The sequence below is a fragment of the Phycodurus eques genome, chromosome 16, assembly GCF_024500275.1.
Source record: "Phycodurus eques isolate BA_2022a chromosome 16, UOR_Pequ_1.1, whole genome shotgun sequence".
NCBI lineage: Eukaryota > Metazoa > Chordata > Actinopteri > Syngnathiformes > Syngnathidae > Phycodurus > Phycodurus eques.
In genome coordinates, this window is record NC_084540.1 from 11,004,617 (window position 1) to 11,024,801 (window position 20,185).

At 42.0% G+C, this 20,185-nt stretch overlaps 2 protein-coding genes across 2 annotated transcripts; one reads left to right on the plus strand and one right to left on the minus strand.

The window, feature by feature from the left end:
• Positions 1–471: 471 nt before the first annotated feature.
• pold1 (polymerase (DNA directed), delta 1, catalytic subunit) lies at positions 472–18,359 on the minus strand. The gene is made up of 28 exons (XM_061701142.1): positions 18,286–18,359; positions 17,795–18,172; positions 16,733–16,927; positions 16,542–16,655; positions 14,766–14,906; positions 14,510–14,635; positions 14,209–14,377; positions 13,540–13,654; positions 13,292–13,421; positions 12,174–12,340; positions 11,982–12,086; positions 11,756–11,896; positions 11,485–11,595; positions 11,186–11,377; positions 10,934–11,022; positions 10,732–10,848; positions 10,511–10,624; positions 10,257–10,404; positions 8,363–8,458; positions 8,113–8,250; positions 7,029–7,204; positions 6,777–6,929; positions 5,271–5,373; positions 5,052–5,184; positions 4,815–4,928; positions 902–954; positions 737–834; positions 472–651 (listed from the first exon to the last, which is right to left on the minus strand). The coding sequence occupies exons 3-28, from the start codon at positions 16,917–16,919 to the stop codon at positions 564–566; spliced, it is 3,318 nt and encodes a 1,105-aa protein (XP_061557126.1). The 5' UTR covers positions 16,920–16,927; positions 17,795–18,172; positions 18,286–18,359; the 3' UTR covers positions 472–563.
• znhit1 (zinc finger, HIT-type containing 1) lies at positions 17,930–18,697 on the plus strand. Its single transcript, XM_061701143.1, has one exon. The coding sequence runs from the start codon at positions 17,974–17,976 to the stop codon at positions 18,445–18,447; it is 474 nt and encodes a 157-aa protein (XP_061557127.1). The 5' UTR covers positions 17,930–17,973; the 3' UTR covers positions 18,448–18,697.
• The last annotated feature ends 1,488 nt before the right edge of the window (positions 18,698–20,185 follow it).

Sequence of the window (20,185 nt, forward strand, 5' to 3'; positions counted from 1 at the left end):
CTATATTCAGTCCACTTCTCCCATTTATTTTAACATTTTGTCACTTGTAGTATTACTTTGCCTGTAATTTTCTTCATTACAAATAATTCTTCAACCGTGAACACCCACCGCTCCTCGGTCCGTTGTTCCACTTTATACCAATATATCTTGTAATAATTTTTTTAACCATCTTGACAGCAGAACTTTATCAATATACTCATCCTCTTTTTGTATTGTCTCACAATAACTTCCATAAGTATTTGACATGTTTTTAGTATCTAATTTTTTCTTAAACCATACGATATTTTGTCCCAATATACTTTTATTTTTCACCAAGACCAGAATATATGTGCATGATCTGTATCAATTTGTCCACATGCTTTCCAGCATGGCTGCCGAATATATATTTCTTTCCTAATCGTTGAGTTCTAAACTCAATGATCATTTTACATGAACATGACATAAAAACACAAGAAAGACTCAAGTTGAAGAAATATTTCATGTAATTTTATTCATTTAACAAAATACAAACCAATATGCATTTTTACAAACGTCCAGAAGTATGTGAACTGAAGCGTATCGTCTCACCATCCAAACCGAGACACCAGCTTGCTCTGATCGTCCAGATCTTTTTGAACCTTCTTCCTCATGTAGAAGATGGGGCAGTCGCGGCTGAGGAGGAGTGCAGCGGCACACTTTAATTAACGGACGAGAAAGGGGCACTTGTGCGTGCATGGATACGATGTCAATTATGTACCTGGTACAGAGGACATCTTCATGGAGGGAACCTTGACAACGCTGACACTGAGTCCACAGTCGAGAAAAACGTTCCTCCAGAGTGTTCAAATGGAAAATCTGAAGATTTTAACGCAATTTATGAAGACAATTATTTGAGCAGGGATATGTAAAAGTGCTAACGTACCTCTTTTTGGTACAGTTCAGACTCCTTCTTCTTACAGTAATCACACACAGCAGCTGCAAAGATAAAACGCCTATTAAAGATTTTTATACCACAGATTCCCAACCATGGCGCCATATAGTGCTGGGCGGTATGAAAAAAAAAAAAAAAATCTATAACAAAAAAAAAAATCTATAAATAACAATATACATATATATAGTACGCTTTCATTTATTCTATGAAAAATTATACAACTGCTACTGGTGACATGTTCTCATTTTATTTGGAAGTGACATTAAACTGACCTGTCACAAATGAGAAATGCATCCAGTTGTGCTACAGCTATCGAATACCTTTGTAATCAAGTATCCTCCTTTTAGAGAATAATCAAGTATTCGGATAAATATATTTTTGCTTGGTTAAAGAGCAATTATGAATACTCAAGACAAAACGAGACATTTCACTTCATAATGAACGACCTTTTGCCTTTTTAGTCAGTTTTTTTCTTCAATTCACATTGTGCATTGCAGCAAAATATTTTCTTCACTACAAACAAGTACACTGAGCCAATTTCAAATAAAAATTTATAAAACAAATATATATTGATTTCAGTTTAAACATGGCATTTCTTGTGAGTATAAAAAAACCGAAGGCATGAATTTAAAAAAGGAACACGAGTTTGTCATCTTGTTATTCTTCTTTTGGCTTGTCCCTTTTGGGGTCGCCACAGCGCGTCATCCTTTTCCATGTAAGCCTATCTCCTGCATCCTCCTCTCGAACTCCCCTCATCTTCCCTCACGACATCCATCAACCTTCTCTTTGGTCTTCCTCTCGCTCTCTTGCCTGGCAGCTCCATCCTCATCATCCTTCGACCAATATACTCACTATTTCTCCTCTGGACATGTCCAAACCATCGAAGTCTCCTCTCTCTAACTTTGTCTCCAAAACATCGAACCTCGGCTGTCCCTCTGATGAGTTAATTTCTAATTTTATCCAACCTGGTCACTCAGACAGTGAACCTCACCATCTTCATTTCCGCTTCCTGTTGTCTCTTCAGTGCCACTGTCTCCCTGTAGCCTCACTCTTCCCCCACCACCCCTCTCATTCATGCACACATATTCTGTCTTACTTCGGCTAATCTTCATTCCTCTTCTTTCCAATGCATGCCTCAATCTTTGTAAATGTTCCTCCACCTGCTCCCTACTTTCACTGCAGATCACAATGTCGTCTCCAAACATCATGGTCCTTGGGGATTCCAGTCTAACCTCATCTGTCAGCCTATCCATCACCACTGCAAACAGGAAGGGGGTCAGGGCTGATCCCTGATGCAGTCCCACCTCCACCTTAAATTCGTCTGTCACACCTGCAGCACACCTCACCGCTGTTCTGCTGCCCTCGTACATGTCCTGTATTATTCTAACATACTTCTCTGCCACTCCATACTTCCGCATGCAGTACCACAGTTCCTCTCTGGGTACTCTGTCATAGGCTTTCTCTAGATCTACAAAGACACAATGTAGCTCCTTCTGACCTTCTCTGTACTTTTCCATCAACATCCTCAAGGCAAATAATGCATCTGTGGTACTCTTTCTAGGCATGAAACCATACTGTTGCTCGCAAATACTCACTTATGTCTTGAGTCTAGCCTCCACTACTATTTCCCATAACTTCATTGTGTGGCTCATCAACTTTATTCCTCTATAGTTCCCACAGGTCTGCACATCACCCTTGTTCTTAAAAATGGGCACCGGCACACTTTTCCTCCATTCCTCAGGCATCATCTCACGCGCTATAATTCTATTGAACAAGCTGGTCAAAAACTCCACAGCCACCTCTCCTAGATGCTTCCATACCTCCACAGGAATGTCATCAGGACCGACTGCCTTTCCATTTGTCATCCTCTTTAATGCCTTTCTTACCTCCCCCTTACTAATCATTGCCACTTCCTTCCCATCTCTATCCCTCTGTCTGGCCAGCCTGTATAGATCCTTTTCTCCTTCTTTAGTGTTCAACCTGCCATACATGTCATCATATGCCTCTTGTTTGGCCTTTGCCACCTCTAACCTTTGCCCTGTGTCGCATCTCAATGTATTTCCTTTCGCCTCTCCTCGGTCCTCTCAGTGTCCCACTTCTTCTTAGCTGATCTTTTTCCTTGTATGATTTCCTGGACTGTGAGGTTCCACCACCAAGTGTCCTTCTCTCCTTTCCTGCCAGAAGATACACCAAGTACTCTCTTGCCTGCCTCTCTGATCACCTTGGCTGCAGTGGTCCAGTCTTCTGGAAGCTCCTCCCGTCCACCGAGAGCCTCTCTCACCTCTTCCCGAAAAGCTGCACAACACTCGTCGTGTCTCAGCTTCCACCACATGGTTCTCTGCTCTGCCTTTGTCTTGCTAATCTTCCTCCCCACCATCAGTCATTTTACACACCCCCATCCTATGCTGTCTAGCCACACTCTCCCCTACCACAACCTTACAGTCGGTAACCTCCTTCAGATTACATCGTCTGCACAAGATGTAATCCACCTGCGTGCTTCTACCTCCGTTCTTGTAGGTCACCCTATGTTCCTGCCTCTTCTCGAAAAAAGTGTTCACTACAGTCATTTGCATCCTTGTTGCAAAGTCTACCACCATCTGTCCCTCCAAGTTCCTTTCCTGGATGCCAGTACATTACCCATAACTTCTTCATCACCCCTATTTCCTTCACCAACATCTCCATTACAATCTGCACCAATCACGACTCTCTCTCTGTCTGGGATGCTCAGAACTACTTCATCTAGCTCCTTCCAGAATTTTCTTTCACCTCTCGGTCACATCCTACCTGTGGGGCATAGCCGCGAATAACATTATACATAACACCCTGAATTTCAAGTTTCAGCCTCATCACTCGATCTGATACTCTTTTCACCTCCAAGACTTTCTTAGCCAACTCTTCTTTTAAAATAACACCGACTCCATTTCTCTTTCCATCTACACCATGGTAAAATAATTTAAACCCTGCCCCTAAACTTCTAGCCTTACTGCCTTTCCACCTGGTCTCCTGGACACACAATATATCAACCTTTCTCCTAATCATCATGTCAACCAACTCCCGAGATTTTCCTGTCATCGTCCCAACATTCAAAGTCCCCACATTCAGTTCTTGGCTCTGTGATTTCCTCTTCTCTTTCTGCCAAAGAACCCGCTTTCCACCTCTTTCTTCGACTTTGACCCACAGTAGCTGAATTTCCACCGGCGCCCTGCAGGTTGACGGCGCCGGTGGCGGACGTTGTTAACCCGGGCCACGACCAATCCGGTATGGAATTCTTTGGATGAACGCTCATATTTGTTTGGCAAAGTTTTAAGCTGGATGCCCTTCCTGACGCCCTTCAAACTGTGGTCTCTCAGTCTGAACACTAGGGGGACCACGTGAAAAATTGACATCAATAAAAGACAAAGAAGAAAGGGACACGAAGAAGACTGTAGTCTCATGTCAAATGGGTGTGTACTGATCTGTAAATAAAGTCGATTTAAAAAAAGAAATACAAGGCTGATTCTTGAGAATTCCACACGGACTAAACCAGACTGCGACGGCCGGCCCACTGAAACTATTAGGGCGATTGCTCACGAAGCTTGCTGCTAATGCTAAAGTAAACAAGTCCTGTGAAGCCCTCGCCTCTGCTGGGAAAAATCGCGAGCATAAAAACACAGGTGCTTCAACTAAACAGGTCCAGATTTCTCACTGAGTAAGTGTATTTGGGAGTAAATTGAGACGAGGAGATCATCATTTCAATATTCATACATTTTTGTTTGTTGGTGTGCTGTGCCGCAAGATTTTCATAATGTAAAATGGGTGCCTTGGCTCAATAAAGGTTAGGAAACACTGATCTACACATCATCATCAAACACAGAAGCAGCCAGCACATCCAGTACAATCCTCAAGTAGACCAAAACACACGCACCATCTGTCTTGAGCACAGCTTTGCAGCCAATACAAGTGTTCCTCTTCTGAGCAAACGCCATGAGGCCTCCGACCTTTGACGTTAACACGGTCTTACATCGCGTGTGGTCGCCCTCTGAAAGGAAAGAGAAAGGTTGTCTTTGGGGATTTACACTTTTCCACTGAACTGAACTGCAAGTTGTTAGCATCCAAAACAGCGTGTTGAAGTATGGAAAACAGAGGCGAGGAAAATACTGACTGAGGAGGACGTTCTCTGCCTTGCTCTCCCCCAGAATGGGCTCAAATATTCTCAGCAGGGGCTTGGATAGCTGCTGGTCCAGGTAGTGTTGTGTGTCGATGGGGATGTTGTTTTCCAGCACATAGATGGGATCCTACCATATGGTGTGGAATTTAAAAAATGATGATCACCTGGATGAATATGGTACCTGCATGGGGGAAAACGGCACTAAAGACAAACCTCTGACTTCATGTATGCCGCTGCTCCTTTGGCGGCCTTCACAATCACATAAGGAACTCGGTCTCCCAGGTTAGGAGCACTGCCTGCGTCTCTCTTCTTCATCCTGTCGATTGCGCACAACGGCAAAGGGGCTCAGTTAATGGAGATTTATAAAGTATATAGTATTGAAAACTGGCTTTTACATTGTTTGTATACACATCGTTTGCCCGTCGTGCACACTTGATGTGCAAATACTAAAATCTAACCAGGATGAAATACCTTCAATCAGGGCACAACATGCTTGTTTTTGTATAAGAGTGTTTCACTTGCTTACAGCATTTCCTACATAACACACACAAGGGCTAGCACGTTAGCATGTTTGCCTCGCCTCATATTTCTGAGGTTGGGGGTTCAAACGTAGGTTCCGGCCTCCTTCATATTCCCCCCCCACACACTTGGGTGAGTTTTTATCTGGGTATTCTGGCTTCCTTCCACATTCCAAAAACATCCATATGAATTAATTAGTTAAAAAAAGACTCGAAATTGTCCATTGGTGTCAATATGAATGTCAGTGGTTGTTTATTTATGTTTTGACTGATTGATGACTGGCTGGCGACCAGTCCAGGGTGCACTCTGCCTTTCACCCAAAGCCCGCTGGAATAGACTCCAGCTCACCCACGACCCTAATGAGGACAAAATCTATAGAAAAAAATGGATGGATGGCTAGAGTATGTTGAGTATGAAATAGAATTTTATAAATGTAATTCTAGCGGTGTATGTAGAATGGCTGCAACAGTTCTAAGACACATCAACCGATGTCAAGTTATATAAAAATCTTTTTAATTGTGAATAAATACATAACATGTGGCCTTTAAAAGAGGAGTTCTCAAAAATGGGGTACAGGGACCCCCGGTGGTCTGGGAGCCATAGCTTGTGGGTTCGCAAAATAATTTGCAATAAATGATGATGATGTATCTTTAAAAAAAAAAAAAAAAAGTGCATACCTGCGACCAATAAAAACTACAATTAACCAATTACTCCTCCCTATCTTAGCTTGAGCACAATTAAAAGCTCATATTTTGGGGGGAATATAGTCCTTTTTTTTTTAAAGCGCGTTAAAGGTGCAATATTATATAAATAAAGTGTTTTTTAATATTTGTATTTACTTAAAATAGTAATTTCTCCCTTCTTTAACCTTTGGCTTTTAGATCACAATATTACAACTTCATCTAGAAAAAAATACAACTTCATTCCCAATAACAAAACTTTTTTTCTCAAAAAATATGTTTTAACATTACATGAAGACATCTTTTTCTCAAAAATAGGTAACTTTTTAATTCCTTTGGCGATTAGGGGTGTACATGGTATTAGTTATGTTGAATTGCTGTTAGGATTATAAATATATATTATATTATATGGATATTCTCCCCCGTAGGGAGTCACTGGTGCCCAAAAGATTGAGAAGCACTGCTTTCGAGCAAAAGCACATTGGAATGGATTTAACGAGAAACATGCGGTTGGTAGGACCTCTCAGCCAGCTCCACGTGCGCCTGCTTGCCAGCGTACTCCTGGGCCGTGCGCGTCAGCTCCTTGGTGATGACCAGCTGGCTGATGTCGATGCGGTTGCACAGCAGGTCAGAGATCACCTCTTTGGCGTGTGCCACTGCACCCTGGGGATCCCTAAAAACACAACAGCACATTCCTATTTTTTTTTTTCTGTTCAAAAATGAAGGTTTTAATTTCCCTGGCGGTGTCGGAGTTGTTGCGAAGAGCATGCACCTGTCTATGAGGATTTTCTGCAGGCAAGTGTTAATAAGATTGGCCACCAGGGGACAGTTGTCTCTGCGGACTGTTTCAATGCCTTTACAGTCCATCTTATCGTGAACATCTGCGTTGGAGGAGAAATAGAGGCCGGCGTAGCGTTTCTTGTTGATCAGCAAGTAAGGGAAGTACACCTGTAGAGATTAGCAATGACATAGTTTTACATAACACATCACAAATCACGCTTGCTTCCATATCAAGACAGTTTATTTGGTCTCAATTAGGGGCACCCATTAGATGACATTCAGAAAATGGATGGATGGATTAATTTTAGGTGAAGGAAAATATTGAGAATTTTTTTTTTTTTTTTTTTTAAACATTTAGCTACACATTACAGGGGTTCCTCTGTTTACGACAGCCTTGACATACAACCTTTCAAGGTTACGAACAGCATGCGGCATAGGAATACTTCATCACACAGTACATGAGAACAAGCTCAGTTCCAGCCGTACTTACTGTTTTTTTTTTTTTTTTTATGGATTAGACATTTTTTTCAAACAAATATTTACAGCAATCATGAAATTTTGAATTTACAAACAATGAAAAGTGTAATTCATTTATTACAAATAATGTATCTTCGTTCATGTATCTACAGTACGTCAGTGGGGTATAGTGACAGGCAAAACAAATGCTCTTCCATTAGATGGCAGAATGTACAACAAACCCGTGTATCAACCCGTTGCCATACATACAACAGAATAATAGCTTTGTGTTTAACTACACAGGCCCAGATTTCAAGTCAGTAAATTTGTGAGTAAATTTAGACTAAATCATCGTTATTTCAGTATAAATACGTGGCATTTTTCTAATGTAAAATGTGCGCCTTGGCTCAATAACCTTTGGGAAACTCTGATATAGTGCAAATCATTTCACTTCAATAACTCCACAACTCAAGTAATCAACAATCTATTCCACACAACTGAAAGAAATAATACTAATAATTGACAAAACAATTATAATTTGCATCCAGTCTGAATGCTAGATGTCACTGAACGGCTGCAACTCATTCTGACGCGACTGCATCGTGCAAAGCGTTCGTTACCTTCTCAAACTCCAGTTTGATGGGGGCTACAAAATGGGATGACACCCACTCTGCGGCCTCTTTTCCAATGCTCATGGCCTCCTGCACCGTGGCAACACCGAGCTTTACCATGACAGAGTCCGTGTCTCCATAGATGACCTTTTAGTAGCAAAAAAAGGTCAACAATATCATCTGGTTCTGTGTGAAAAGACAATTGACAATTTAAACAAAAATTAAGTGGAGGATATTAGAGCATCCACGTGTTCCTTACCTTGGCATCGCCTTGGTAACCATTGGAAATTATGTACTTAGACTCTACCAAGTGTTTTGTTTTCTCAATCATCTGTCTTCCAAACCCAGTCACACTCTACATGTAAAAAAAAACAACAAAAAACAATACATGAATGTCAACATGTGTCTTTCCTCAGTCTGTCATTCAGACACGCCTTTCATTTCCCCTTTTACTCCACATCAAAGTTTGGGGTGAAACATAAAAGTGACTTTTTGAGCTATGGTTCACAGTCAGAATGAAAAACAGGATATTAATGTATTACTTGAGGACTATCTAATAAGTACCACATTTGTGGACGTGTATTTTAAAAAGCCTTTTCAGCTCAAACTCAGTCTCACATTTTGACTATTTAGACCTCCATAAAGTGACTCTCTAACATGGAATTTTTATAAGTGTCAATTTCATTTTTTTAAAAAAAACTGTGGTTTTGTCATATGAGTGTCCAGAAAAAGCCCCTCTGACAGCTACTTCTGTTTGACCCAGTTTTGTATCCAGTTTTTTTCATATTTGGCTAAAACCCCCTTCTTTCCTCTGATTGGTTGCCTCTGTGTAGAGGACCCACTTGTGAGAGCACACGTTTGTTATGTTGACAGCACTGGCTCAGGAGCACAGAGGTAGGCGGAGATCTTCGCGAGTGACGTAGATAAGCTCGGGAAATTTAAATGACCTGATTTCAGGCCCCTCGGCAGAAAAATGTCTGGAATTTATGGATTTTAATTCATATTTCATGTTTACCGAGGCACCATAGAGACAATATTACATCCCAAATACTACAAAAAGTTGGTGTGGCAAAATATAGGACCTTTAATGTCAATTTTGTCATTGCAGTGAAATATGTTATTTTTTTTGCATTGCTCTAGTCATTGCTCTAATAAGAAGTCTACATGTATTTTTTGAAGCAAACCTCATGATCTCTCTGTACGTAAAGGGCTCTCTACCAGGTTCCTCTCAATTTGTGCATATCCAAAACTTACATTGCAATATTTAAACTTTCCTTAAAACTTCACAAGCATTTATTCTTATGTGCACAGTTAAAAAAAAAAAAAAAAAAAGAAAAAAAAAAAAAAAAAAAAAGGTTTCCTGTACAATTAAATTCTTAATCTGCTCTCCACACTCATTACTGTCACATCAAGAAACTAAAACAAAACAAAAAAACCTGTGAATTGTGTCCTTGGGACTTGCTACACTTACACGCAGGCCACTAAAACATATCTGCAGCTATAACGTGTACCCCACTGGATTTTGCGTCGATCATCAGACTTCTGTGAGAGAACTGCTCTCTGCAGAAGCCCATTACGTAATAATTCCCTATAAAGTAAAAATGGCCTATAATGTAATAAATTTGCCCTTTTTTTTTTTTTTTTTTTTTTTTTAAACAGGCCTACAATGTAATAAAATACCTGAACCTATAATGTAATAACTTTTGGCCTATAATGTGATACCATATTACAATAATGGCAAGCAAAAAAAAAAAATTTCTTTGCAAATGTAATAATTGTGCCCATATTTATGTTTTTATATTTTACAATACAGTGGAGTAACAAAAATGTGGTGTTTATTTTTTTTTTTGGGGGGGGGGGGGGGGGGTTGGAACAAATTAATGGCATTTCCACTCATTTCAAAGGGTAAAGTTGTTTTGAGTAGTCATGGAACAAATTACAGTCAAAGCAAGTCAGGGCATTATTTTCCAATTTCCTGCCTCCGTCTAATCTTTGCTCATTTTAAGTCACATGCTTTGACTTCACATGTGCTGTAAGAGCAAGAAAATGCTGGATTTGATGAATAAAATTGTGATAGTCAGGGACTGCCTCATCGAGTCCATAACTGTTTTTACAGTGCTGTGTTTGACTGTGGTGCAAGCGAAAGCACTTACCTGGGAGATCTCCAGGCAGGGCAGCTTGCCCACCTGAGCCCCCGTGAAGCCATAGACAGAGTTTGCACTGATTTTGAGGGCCAGCTGTCGGCCATCCAACACCTGCTTCTTAAAAGGGTCAGTTTCCTTTTTGAGCTCCGCCTTCGCCCTGTGGACAGAGTGGGACACGACACATTGCTGAAATCTGGGCACACTTGAAGAGCATGCTTTGCAGGATTTGTTTACATTTGTACACCAAGAGTTATTTTTAAAACCTCTTTCTGGCCGAAAGGAGGTTCTCCAGGATCTGAGGTAGGAGCCCTTTCCTCACAGAACTTGTCACAAACTGATCACCAGTGGGTGTCTTGATGAAGTCCGCTGGTGACAACCTACATTCCGAAGACCACCAATTACATTCCATACCTTCACCTGCATCATACAGTTTCTAGAGGATGCTCTTGTTTTTAAGACTTGAGAAATAATTAAACAAACGCACCCCAGTTTTTCCACGGCACCTTTCTGCAGCAGGGTGGTGTAACACAGATTGTGAGCCATCATAATGGACGGATACAAGGATGAAAAATCTAACGTGGCGATGGGAATGCTGTAATAGCTGATAGAGCGAGACCACAAATACAGTATGGAATACATGCACTTAAAATTAACAACACAAAAGCATAGTGGACGCCAGCACGTACCCTTTCTCTGGCTCAATAACAGTGGCGCCAGTGTAATCTTCTCCTCCCTGCGACTTCACAACAGGCATCACCAGATCCTGTTTGGCTGCCTGAACATGAACGTAAGGCATGCGGGTTTCACTCTATACTGATTATGGAGTAGTGCATGAGTGAATGATTGTGAACACAGCCTGTGTGTGTGTGTGTGTGTGTGTGTGTGTGTGTGTGTGAGGACACGTTCGGCCAAGTGCCTCGTACCTGTACCTCTCTTACCTGTCGCAGTAGCTGGGAGACAACTTTGATCTGCTGCCCTCTGGACAACAGGTAGGTGAGAGGCACGCCGGTCACTCTGGCCATCTCCATGTAATTGATCACGCACATCAACTTCTGCAGCAGCCGCAGCGGCAGATAGGAGTCTTTCAGGCAATAGACCGCCAAACGTCGCCGCGTTTGTTCGTTGCCGTTCTGAGATTGGTCGGAAACATTTTGAATGAGTACAGGTGAAGAGGACGACCAATTTCGGTAGCAATGCAACGAGGTCAATGTGAGCGACGCGCGTGAGTGCGCATTACCTGAAGATCGGTGATGATGGAGTGCTGTACATCCTCCTTCTGTTCTTGCAGAAAGTGGAAACTCACAGCATTCAGCGTGTAGGAGCGCAGTTTGTAGTCTCTGAGGAGAACCTGAAGACACACGTAGAGAGTAGAGGGTGTTTTTCATGCAAATATTGACAGATACATATTTAGATATATATACATATATGAATGTATGTTTTTCAAAAATACATGTGTTCTTATGTACTCAAAGTACGTGTTCAATGTACTGAGAGAAATCCATGCTGACCTGGAGTAGATCAAACTGAACACGGCCCTCCATGTTGATGATCTTGTTCTCTCTGCGGCCCATCTGCTTGCTCTGGAAGTTGAGGTCTCGCAACACTGACTTGATCCCTCTCACACGGCCCAAATATGGAAACAGATCGGCCTGCACACCGAAGAGAGGAAATGATCAAATAAAGAGAGGACAAGCAGTACTGAAGTATTCATGCGCAGCAAATGATGCGGCAAACCTTTAAAGCAGCAGCCCGGTTGAGCAAGTAGGGAAAGTCAAAGTTTTGGATGTTGTATCCGGTGATGATGTCCGCGTCCACTGTTCTTAAAAACTCCGCCCAGCTCTGCTCAAATACACAATTACATGTTAAGCCTGTTAAAAAAGAAATTGTTGCAGAATGTGTCATTGCACGTAAACAAGCAGTGTTTGCCTGCAGAAGCTGCCTCTCTTGAGTGAAGCACAAAATCTGAGAGCCCACAATGCTGGCGCAGGACTGGAGCGTGAAGACTGTACGAATGAAGGGCTCCGTCTCACCCTGGCGCTGCACCATGGAAGCTATCTGAATCACGGGGTCTTTGTCTGCTTCTGGGAAGATTCCTGTGGGGGAGTGAACAGAAAAAGCTAACAATGTTGCATAGTCTGGAATGGCCTTTTCGCTGTCAGGCAGTGGTGGGGAAGAAAAAAAAGGTTACTGTACTTAAGTAGATTTTTTTCAGGTACTCTATCTGTAAGTTTGAGCATTTTTCCGAATTTTTTTTTACTTTTACTCTCTCCATTTGAAAACATACTTGTATTTTCGGTTTGTTACTTTTTTCAATCCCTGTGGATGATGACACGATGTAAAATATATGAATAAAAACTAAAAAGAGAAGGTTCACATCTACCACGGTTGAGATCTTGATTGACTGATTGAGATCTCGGGGACTTAAAAGAAATACAAGGGACTGCAGTGACATGGAGGAACACAAACCAGGGAGCAATAACGACAACAACGCACCAGATTCAGAGAAGCAAAATATTCTCTATCTCTGGCCTTATTTAAGAGAAATGTTTGTTGGTTGCAAAAATGATTCGGAGCGAATGGGTTTTCTTCTGCCAGCCTAAAAACCACCAGCTTCTTGCATGAAAAAAAATCTGTATAATCTGAAAAAAAAAAACATACAGGTAAAGTGTAATTTACCAGTTGTTATCTTTACCTAATTTGGCAGTCACAGCATTAGCAAAGCTATGGGAACACATTTTTTGATGAGGCAAAAAAGAGGGAGAATATTTTGTGTGCAAGATAAGGTTTTTTTCATTATGAGAAACTATTTAATGTTTTTGTATATAATTGATCGTCAAAATACATTTTAACTTTTGTACTCAAGTACTATAAATTTCATGCCGTAGTTTTTACTTTCACTTCAATAAAATGGAATAAGAACTTCTACTTTTACCAGAATATATATATTTTTTAACTTAAGTATTGATTTACATTTTACAACTTTTGACACCTCTGCTGTTGCGTAATTGTTGACAACAACTCAACAGACGGGATATTTGTGGCACCTTTTCTTCCAGCACATTCAATGTCAAAGCTGAGGACGCGGAGCGGTGCGATCCTCTGCCAGTCTCCTTCTGCTGGGTGACTGATCAAGTCAGTCCATGCTACATCCACCTCATACTGACACAAAGACTCCTAAAAGCCAATGAAAGCAAAATTTTTATATTTATTACACTGTGTGGTGCGCTGCAGCATCATAACAATCTGCTGTATGCAGCACAAGGCGGCTGAATGTCATGTAAGGTCAACCTACCTTGCCTGGATACTTGGAATCTGTGTGCCCTGAACTCTTTTCTTCACGGACTCTGTACTTGCCTGTAGGCAGTTCGATCCAGCAGCATCCAACAACATTGCTGTCCACCATGAATCTGACAACACAAAACACTCATAAGGATAACTACAACATGTTAGCATTCTACTAAATGATTGTCACAGTCTAATTTACATACAAGGCTATATCTCAGGTAGACTATAAAAGTATCAATATGTCAAGTTCTTCTTCCAGGTTCTACATATCACGTTACAAAATCGATCCACTTTCTGTACCGCCTGTCCTCTTTCGGTGAGCTGGAGCCTATCCCAGCTGACTTTAAACGAGAGGCGGGGTGCAGCTTGGACTGCTCACCAGTTAATCACAGGGCTCATAGACACAAACTATCATTAATAGACTTTACACTGATTTGATCGGGCTGATCGGTACCGGCTGATATTGAGAATTTTATGCTGAACTGCTTGCTGAGTTTTTGGAATGTGGAAAGAAGCTGGACTGCCCAGGGAAAACCCACACAAACCCGGGAAGAACATACAAATTCCACTCAGGAAGGCCAGAGGAGAGATTCAAACCTCAGAACCGTGAGGAAGATGAAGTAAACCCCAGTCTACCGTGCTGCCACACCTTATAGAATTCAATATAAAAATGCACCTTATTTCAAAATCTATGTTGGCCTCAAAGGATTGGAAACAATGGACAGGAAAAGGTCCGAATTTCAAGCCCTGTTCCAGCAGTCGTTTGGCGGGGGCAATGAGACGAGGCATCGCCATGGTTATCCGCAAGAAATCCGAGATTTGTTGCCCGTGGTAACCGTACATATCTGGAGAAAGTGTGAAACAAATACAATGATAAAGACTGACACGCATCACAAAACGTTTTTTTTTTTCTTTCCCCCTGTTTTAGTTCAGCATTATCAGTCTGATCATAATCTGCCTGTTGTCCACATCCTCACTTTCTTTGCGGGTGATGTCCACAGCCAACACGGTGACCGAGATGTTGTCCTTGTTGGAGCGCATATCCTTCAGCACAGCAGAGTTGAGCTCTCTTATAAACTCACCCAAGTAATCCGGTGTGAACCCTTTTCATAGGGAGGCAAAAAAATAAAAATAAAAAATAAAAAAAAGGAAGAGGACATTTAAGAGTGGAAAGCATTTCCCTACAAAACATCCGCACAATGAAAAAATTGACAGACTAAAGGAAATATTCACCATTTGGGGCTGGGACATAGAAGTAGGGTGCAAACCCGTGAACATGACAACACACGCTGTTTCCGCTGTCTGTCACTCCAAACATCCGAATGATGGGGACTTTCCCACGTAACTGACCGGGCATGCCTGCCACAGCCGCTCCTGCGTAACATAACAGAACTTAAAGTCCAGAGGGTAGCCGGTGGATACATACTGGGATTAAAGATCTGACACACAACAACAAAAAACAAAAACACTAAAAATAATGTACATTTTACATTTTGAATTGTTTTTATGTAAAACATAAAACTATTCAATGAAAAACACACCTAGCAGCGTATTTTTGCACTCTTTCTGTAATGCCCTACGATGCTGCCCAAACGCCCTGCTCTTTCTGCGGCGCCCTGCTAGAGGAGACGGAGCTAGCGTTGGCCACTAGCTGATAGTCGGCCGGTTTGACAGTGAACAGGAGCATGATTGATGACCCAGTAGAGGTCAGATGGGTAGGCGAGGCTCCTTGTGGAGTTGACACTGGATAAAGCGGGGAGGTAAACGTCTCAAGAGAATGCAGGGGTGGAAGTTACCCGGCTGATAGGCTGGTTACAGCTAGCTGAGCTGCTTAAGATCAGGTACACTAAGTGACCAAATAAAGGGAAAAAGTATTTTGCGATCTATGTAATTGGAAAAATGAGATTATTTACACTACTTGCATAAAGTTAGGCATATTCAGCGTTCAATGAAATTTCAGGATCAGGTCTTGGTCTCACCATGTCAAAATGTGAGCAGCATGAAAAAGAGGACATTTAAGGTTCATCCTGTAATTTCAGCAGAAAGCCAAATCACCCCAACTTTTTGTGAGTACAGTACTGCATGTATCACTGTGTCAAAAACGTAATAAAATAGCTATTAGGAAAGTAGTCGTCTGTGTTTTCAGGTTGCAAAGCGGGGTCATTTGCGGCAGCATCCTCTTACTTGCGCTGCATTTTTTTCCCAACATTAAATCGTCTGGAAGCCTTTTATTGTCAAGGGTTTTGGAATGATCTTAAAGTGTTTTGGGATCATAGCTTGGGGTATACGGGGTGATTCAAAACGAATGCGCCAAAATCAGCACGCAATATTTCAAAAACAAATAACAATAGAAAACTCCAGCTTGGACACACATGTTGTCCATACTTTAAAGCTTTTATTTCATGTATTACAAGTGCTCAATGTGCCCACCAACGGCAGCATGGACAACATCAGGCCGATATGAGAATTCTTCCCAAACGCGCCTCAGGGTGTCGCGGTCCACCGTGTTGATTGCAGCTATTATTCGATCTTTCATGCCATCGATATTTGCTGGAAGTAGTGGAACATAAACTTTGTCTTTAACATACCACCACAAGAAAAAGTCTAAAAGCACGCTGCACCGTGCCAATGGCATTTGTTTTCGCAAACAAAACGCTTTCTGCTGAGGAGACGCCATTTTGAGTGGGAAAAAAAACTTCATTGTTTTGGAAATTGAACGGCGTCAGAGGAGTACGTCACCACAGCGGTGACTTTCACACCCAATCAAACGTGAATAACTCCCCTATCAAATGACCACTGATTCAGTCCATTACAATGCTTTTAAACTTAATAAATGCGTAATGATTTTGACGTATTCTTTTTGAATCACCCTGTATTTTGGGTTTAAACTACAATATAATTATAGGCAAATATAGCCATTTTGGGGGAGGGGCATGTACTATTTGCAAATGTTTGCTATTCGTGGGGGGTCTTGGCCCCTAAACCCCGTTTAGAGAGTGTTCACTGTACCTAAGTAATAGTCCAGATCAATCTGTTGAAAAACCAAAGAATCAGAGGATGGATCCAGTGAAGGGGCATGAGGCCTCCGCCAGCGAGGTTTGAGGTCTGCCGAAAAGAGGTCACCTGGCAAAAAACGGTTATCGACGTTAATCTAACGACAGTACCAAATATCATTTTCAACAACAATACTTCTTACATACCAACAGGAATTACATCATGCCCGGCCTGCCCCTCCATCTCCTCTGAATCCATGTCTACGTCATCAAACATGGACAATTCCTCCTCAAAGTGTGAAGGACTGTCTTCCCATTCACTGGCCGTCTTGCTGCGTTTGGTCTGGGAAGCGCCACCCACGAAAGGTCCACCGTTGCGCCTTTTATAATCCATGACTACAACTGAAGTACAAAACACACTTATTTCAACAGTGTGCCGGTCAATGATAACAACAAAACGCATTTAATCATAGCAGGTCATGAATCTAATTAGTTATTTGATCAAAAGTACCCCAAAAAAGTTTCCCATTTTAAGGGTATAATCTGATTATTATCTCCCACAGACTATGTCTGACTTTAAAAACTTTATTTTTTACAAACGTTGGACAGAAGTGTTCAAGTACTGTTGATGACTATAAGGGATGTTTGATACTACCCTTTTTCAGACCGATACCAGTACGACTATTTACTGTTGAGCACTCACCGATACCACTAGTACTTTTGATACATAACATTTCAATTAACACAATGAGAGAAAATTTTGAACATGGATATTCCTTTCTTTCTGGCGAACATGGTAAGTCGCCCATGTGTCAAACCGCTTACTCGACATTAAAATAAAAAAATAATAATAATAATAATGAAAGAGCAATAACATAGGAGCTGTTGATTCGCTTATAAACTACACGACGGAGTAAGCGGTGGTAGAGCTGCGGGCGCACAAAATGGAAAGTTACGACATGGAGTTCTAACAATAATTTGGCAACTTAGTGGCCTCCTAGTTGTCAAAACTTGTCATTCAGTTGTTGCTGTTGCACTCTACTATTCAACATTTGCATTTATGTTAGAATATTGTATGAACCTTGTTGACAAGACGTCTGCCTCGTTTCAGGAGTTGCGCATATTTCAGTCCGAAACTAAAACAGAACGAGCTAAGTAACAATCACAACCGCACCCGTGTCGCTCGATCGCGGATCTAATCAAAGGTTCACATATGTCCCAGTGTGAAAACTGCTGTCTTTCTGTCGAAATGCGTGAAAGTTAGCTTACGTTTTCCCAACGGCTCCCGCCACTCTTCTTTAATTCTGCGCAGAGAGCGCGGAAACCGATTTCCGGTTTGTAGCCCGGCCCCATTCTGCGAGGAGGGGGAAGTGACGTCTATAATAGGCGGTGTTTGGAGTCAAACCGGAACTGCTCGGTCTCTATCGCTATTACGGGAGGTAACTAAGATGGTGCTGGAAAAAAAGGGCTCGGCTCGGGTCGAGACGGCGGGCCAGCGGCGGGTTCTGGACGACGGCACCCGCCAGAGAAGGCTGAGCAGGCAGCTCGAGGCTTTGGAGAAAGACAACTTCCAGGACGACCCTCTGAGCTCGCTCCCCCCGCCCGGTCCGACCGCCCGTCTCCCCGCCTTCAGTGAAACGGAGGAACCTGAGAAAAAGAAGAGGAAGACACGGGGCGACCACTTCAAGTTGCGCTTCAGGAAAAACTTCACGGCGCTTCTGGAGGAGGAGAACTTAGCGGACAAGCCGGAGCCCAACTACCTTTCGGCGCTGGTTCCGCCGTCTTCGCTCCCGCCGCGCCATTTTTGCTGCGTGTGCGGCTTTCCGTCCAACTACACGTGCACGACATGCGGGGGGCGCTACTGCTCCGGCAAGTGTTTGGTGACGCACCGAGAGACCAGGTGTCTCAAGTGGACGCTGTGACGGACGCTGCCTCGTTGCCATGGGAACACATATTACAGTTTGCAGGAGACAACCCCGAGAACAAAGAAATCTATGGCGTTTCATACTATATGTTCGCATTAAAACAGCAAGAAGCAAGCACACTGTGGCTCTTTTCTGGCTGCATGAGAGTGAAAACAGGCACGGAAGAATACTTCCAAAGTGTGTTTTTAATAACTTTAAATGTGTTTAAAGTGTGTGGGAGCAATAAAACTTTTAAAGTTATTTTTTATATATCTGAGGTCTGTGTCTATATACTGTATATTATGAGCAGAAATCCATGTTATGTGTTATATGTTTGGCAGCACAGTGAAGCAAGTGTAGTACATCAGCCTCACTCATCAAAAATATCTGAATTCGAAACTTCAGCATGGACCTTTTATGTACATTTTCTTCGCCTCCCCCCACATTCCATCATCATGCACGTTACATTCATTAAAGACAATTGTTATCCTTCTACTGTGAATGGTTGCTTGTCTATATGTGCCCTGTAATTGACTGGCAACCAGTCGAGGATGTACTCTGTCTCTTGTCCAAAGTCACCTGGGATAGGCTCCAGCTCACCCTTTACCCTAATGAGGGCAGCGGTATAGCAAATGGCTGGATTCCATAGGGGTATACAGTCCCCTCCAAAACTATTGGAAGGGAAAGGTCAATTCCTTTGTTTTTGTTGTATACTGTAGACATTTGGGTTTCAGATCAAAAGATGAATATGAGACAAAAATTGTAGCTTTTATAATGGTATTTACCAGTAGATGTGTCAAACAACTCAGGACAGAGTACCTTCTGTTTGAAGCCACCCACTTTTGAAGTGAGCAAAAGTATTGGAACAGACATGATTACATTAACAAAGTGAATAATATTTGGTAGCGTAACCCTTACTTGCAATGACTGCATCAAACCTGCGATTCATTGCCTTCACCAGACTGTTGCATTCTTCATTTGAAATGCTTTTCCAGGCCTTTACTGCAGCCTCTTTCAGTTTGTTTTTTTTCTGGGGGTTTCTCCCTTCAGTCTCCTCTTCAGGATGTAAAATGCATGCTCTATTGGGTTAAGGTCCGGTGATTGATTGACTTGGCCAGTTTAAGACCTTCCACTTTTTCCCATGATGAAGTCCTTTGTTGTGTTAGCAGTGTGTTTTGGGTCATCGTCTTGTTGCATGATGAAGCTTCTCCCGATTAGTTTGGATGCATTATTCTTTAAATTACTAGACAAAATGGTTTTGTAGACTTCAGAATTCTTTCTGCTGCTACTATCATGAGTTGCATCATCAATAAAGATGAGTGAGCCCATTCCAGGAGCAGCCATGCAAGCCCAAGCCATGGCATTACCTCCACCATGCTTCACAGATGAGCTTGTGTGATTTGGATCATAAGCAGATCCTTTCTTTCTCCATACTTTGGCCTTTCCATTACTTTGGTAGAGGTTAATCTTGATCTCATCAGTCCAGTCCATAAAACTTTGGTGGCTCATCTCTGTACTTCTTTGCAAAGTCCAATCTGGCCTTCTGATTCTTTTTGCTGATGAGTGGTTTTCATCTTGTGGTATGGCCTCTATATTTCTTCTCTCGAAGTCTTCTTCGAACAGTGGATTGTGATACCTTCACCCCTGCCCTGTGGAGGTTGGCAGTGATCTCACTGACTATTGTCTATGGTTTTTTTCTTAACAGCTTTCACAATGTTTCTGTCATCAACTGCTGGTGTGTGTAGTCAATACCGAG

Coding starts and splice junctions, on each gene's coding strand:
- pold1 (XM_061701142.1), bottom strand. CDS start 16,919: ATGGATTATAAAAGGCGCAACGGTGGACCTTTCGTGGGTGGCGCTTCC. Junction 10,849..10,933: donor GTTATTGAGCCAGAGAAAGG/GTACGTGCTGGC, acceptor TCGCTCTATCAG/CTATTACAGCATTCCCATCG. Junction 5,374..6,776: donor CACGTGGAGCTGGCTGAGAG/GTCCTACCAACC, acceptor CGCAATCGACAG/GATGAAGAAGAGAGACGCAG.
- znhit1 (XM_061701143.1), top strand. CDS start 17,974: ATGGTGCTGGAAAAAAAGGGCTCGGCTCGGGTCGAGACGGCGGGCCAG.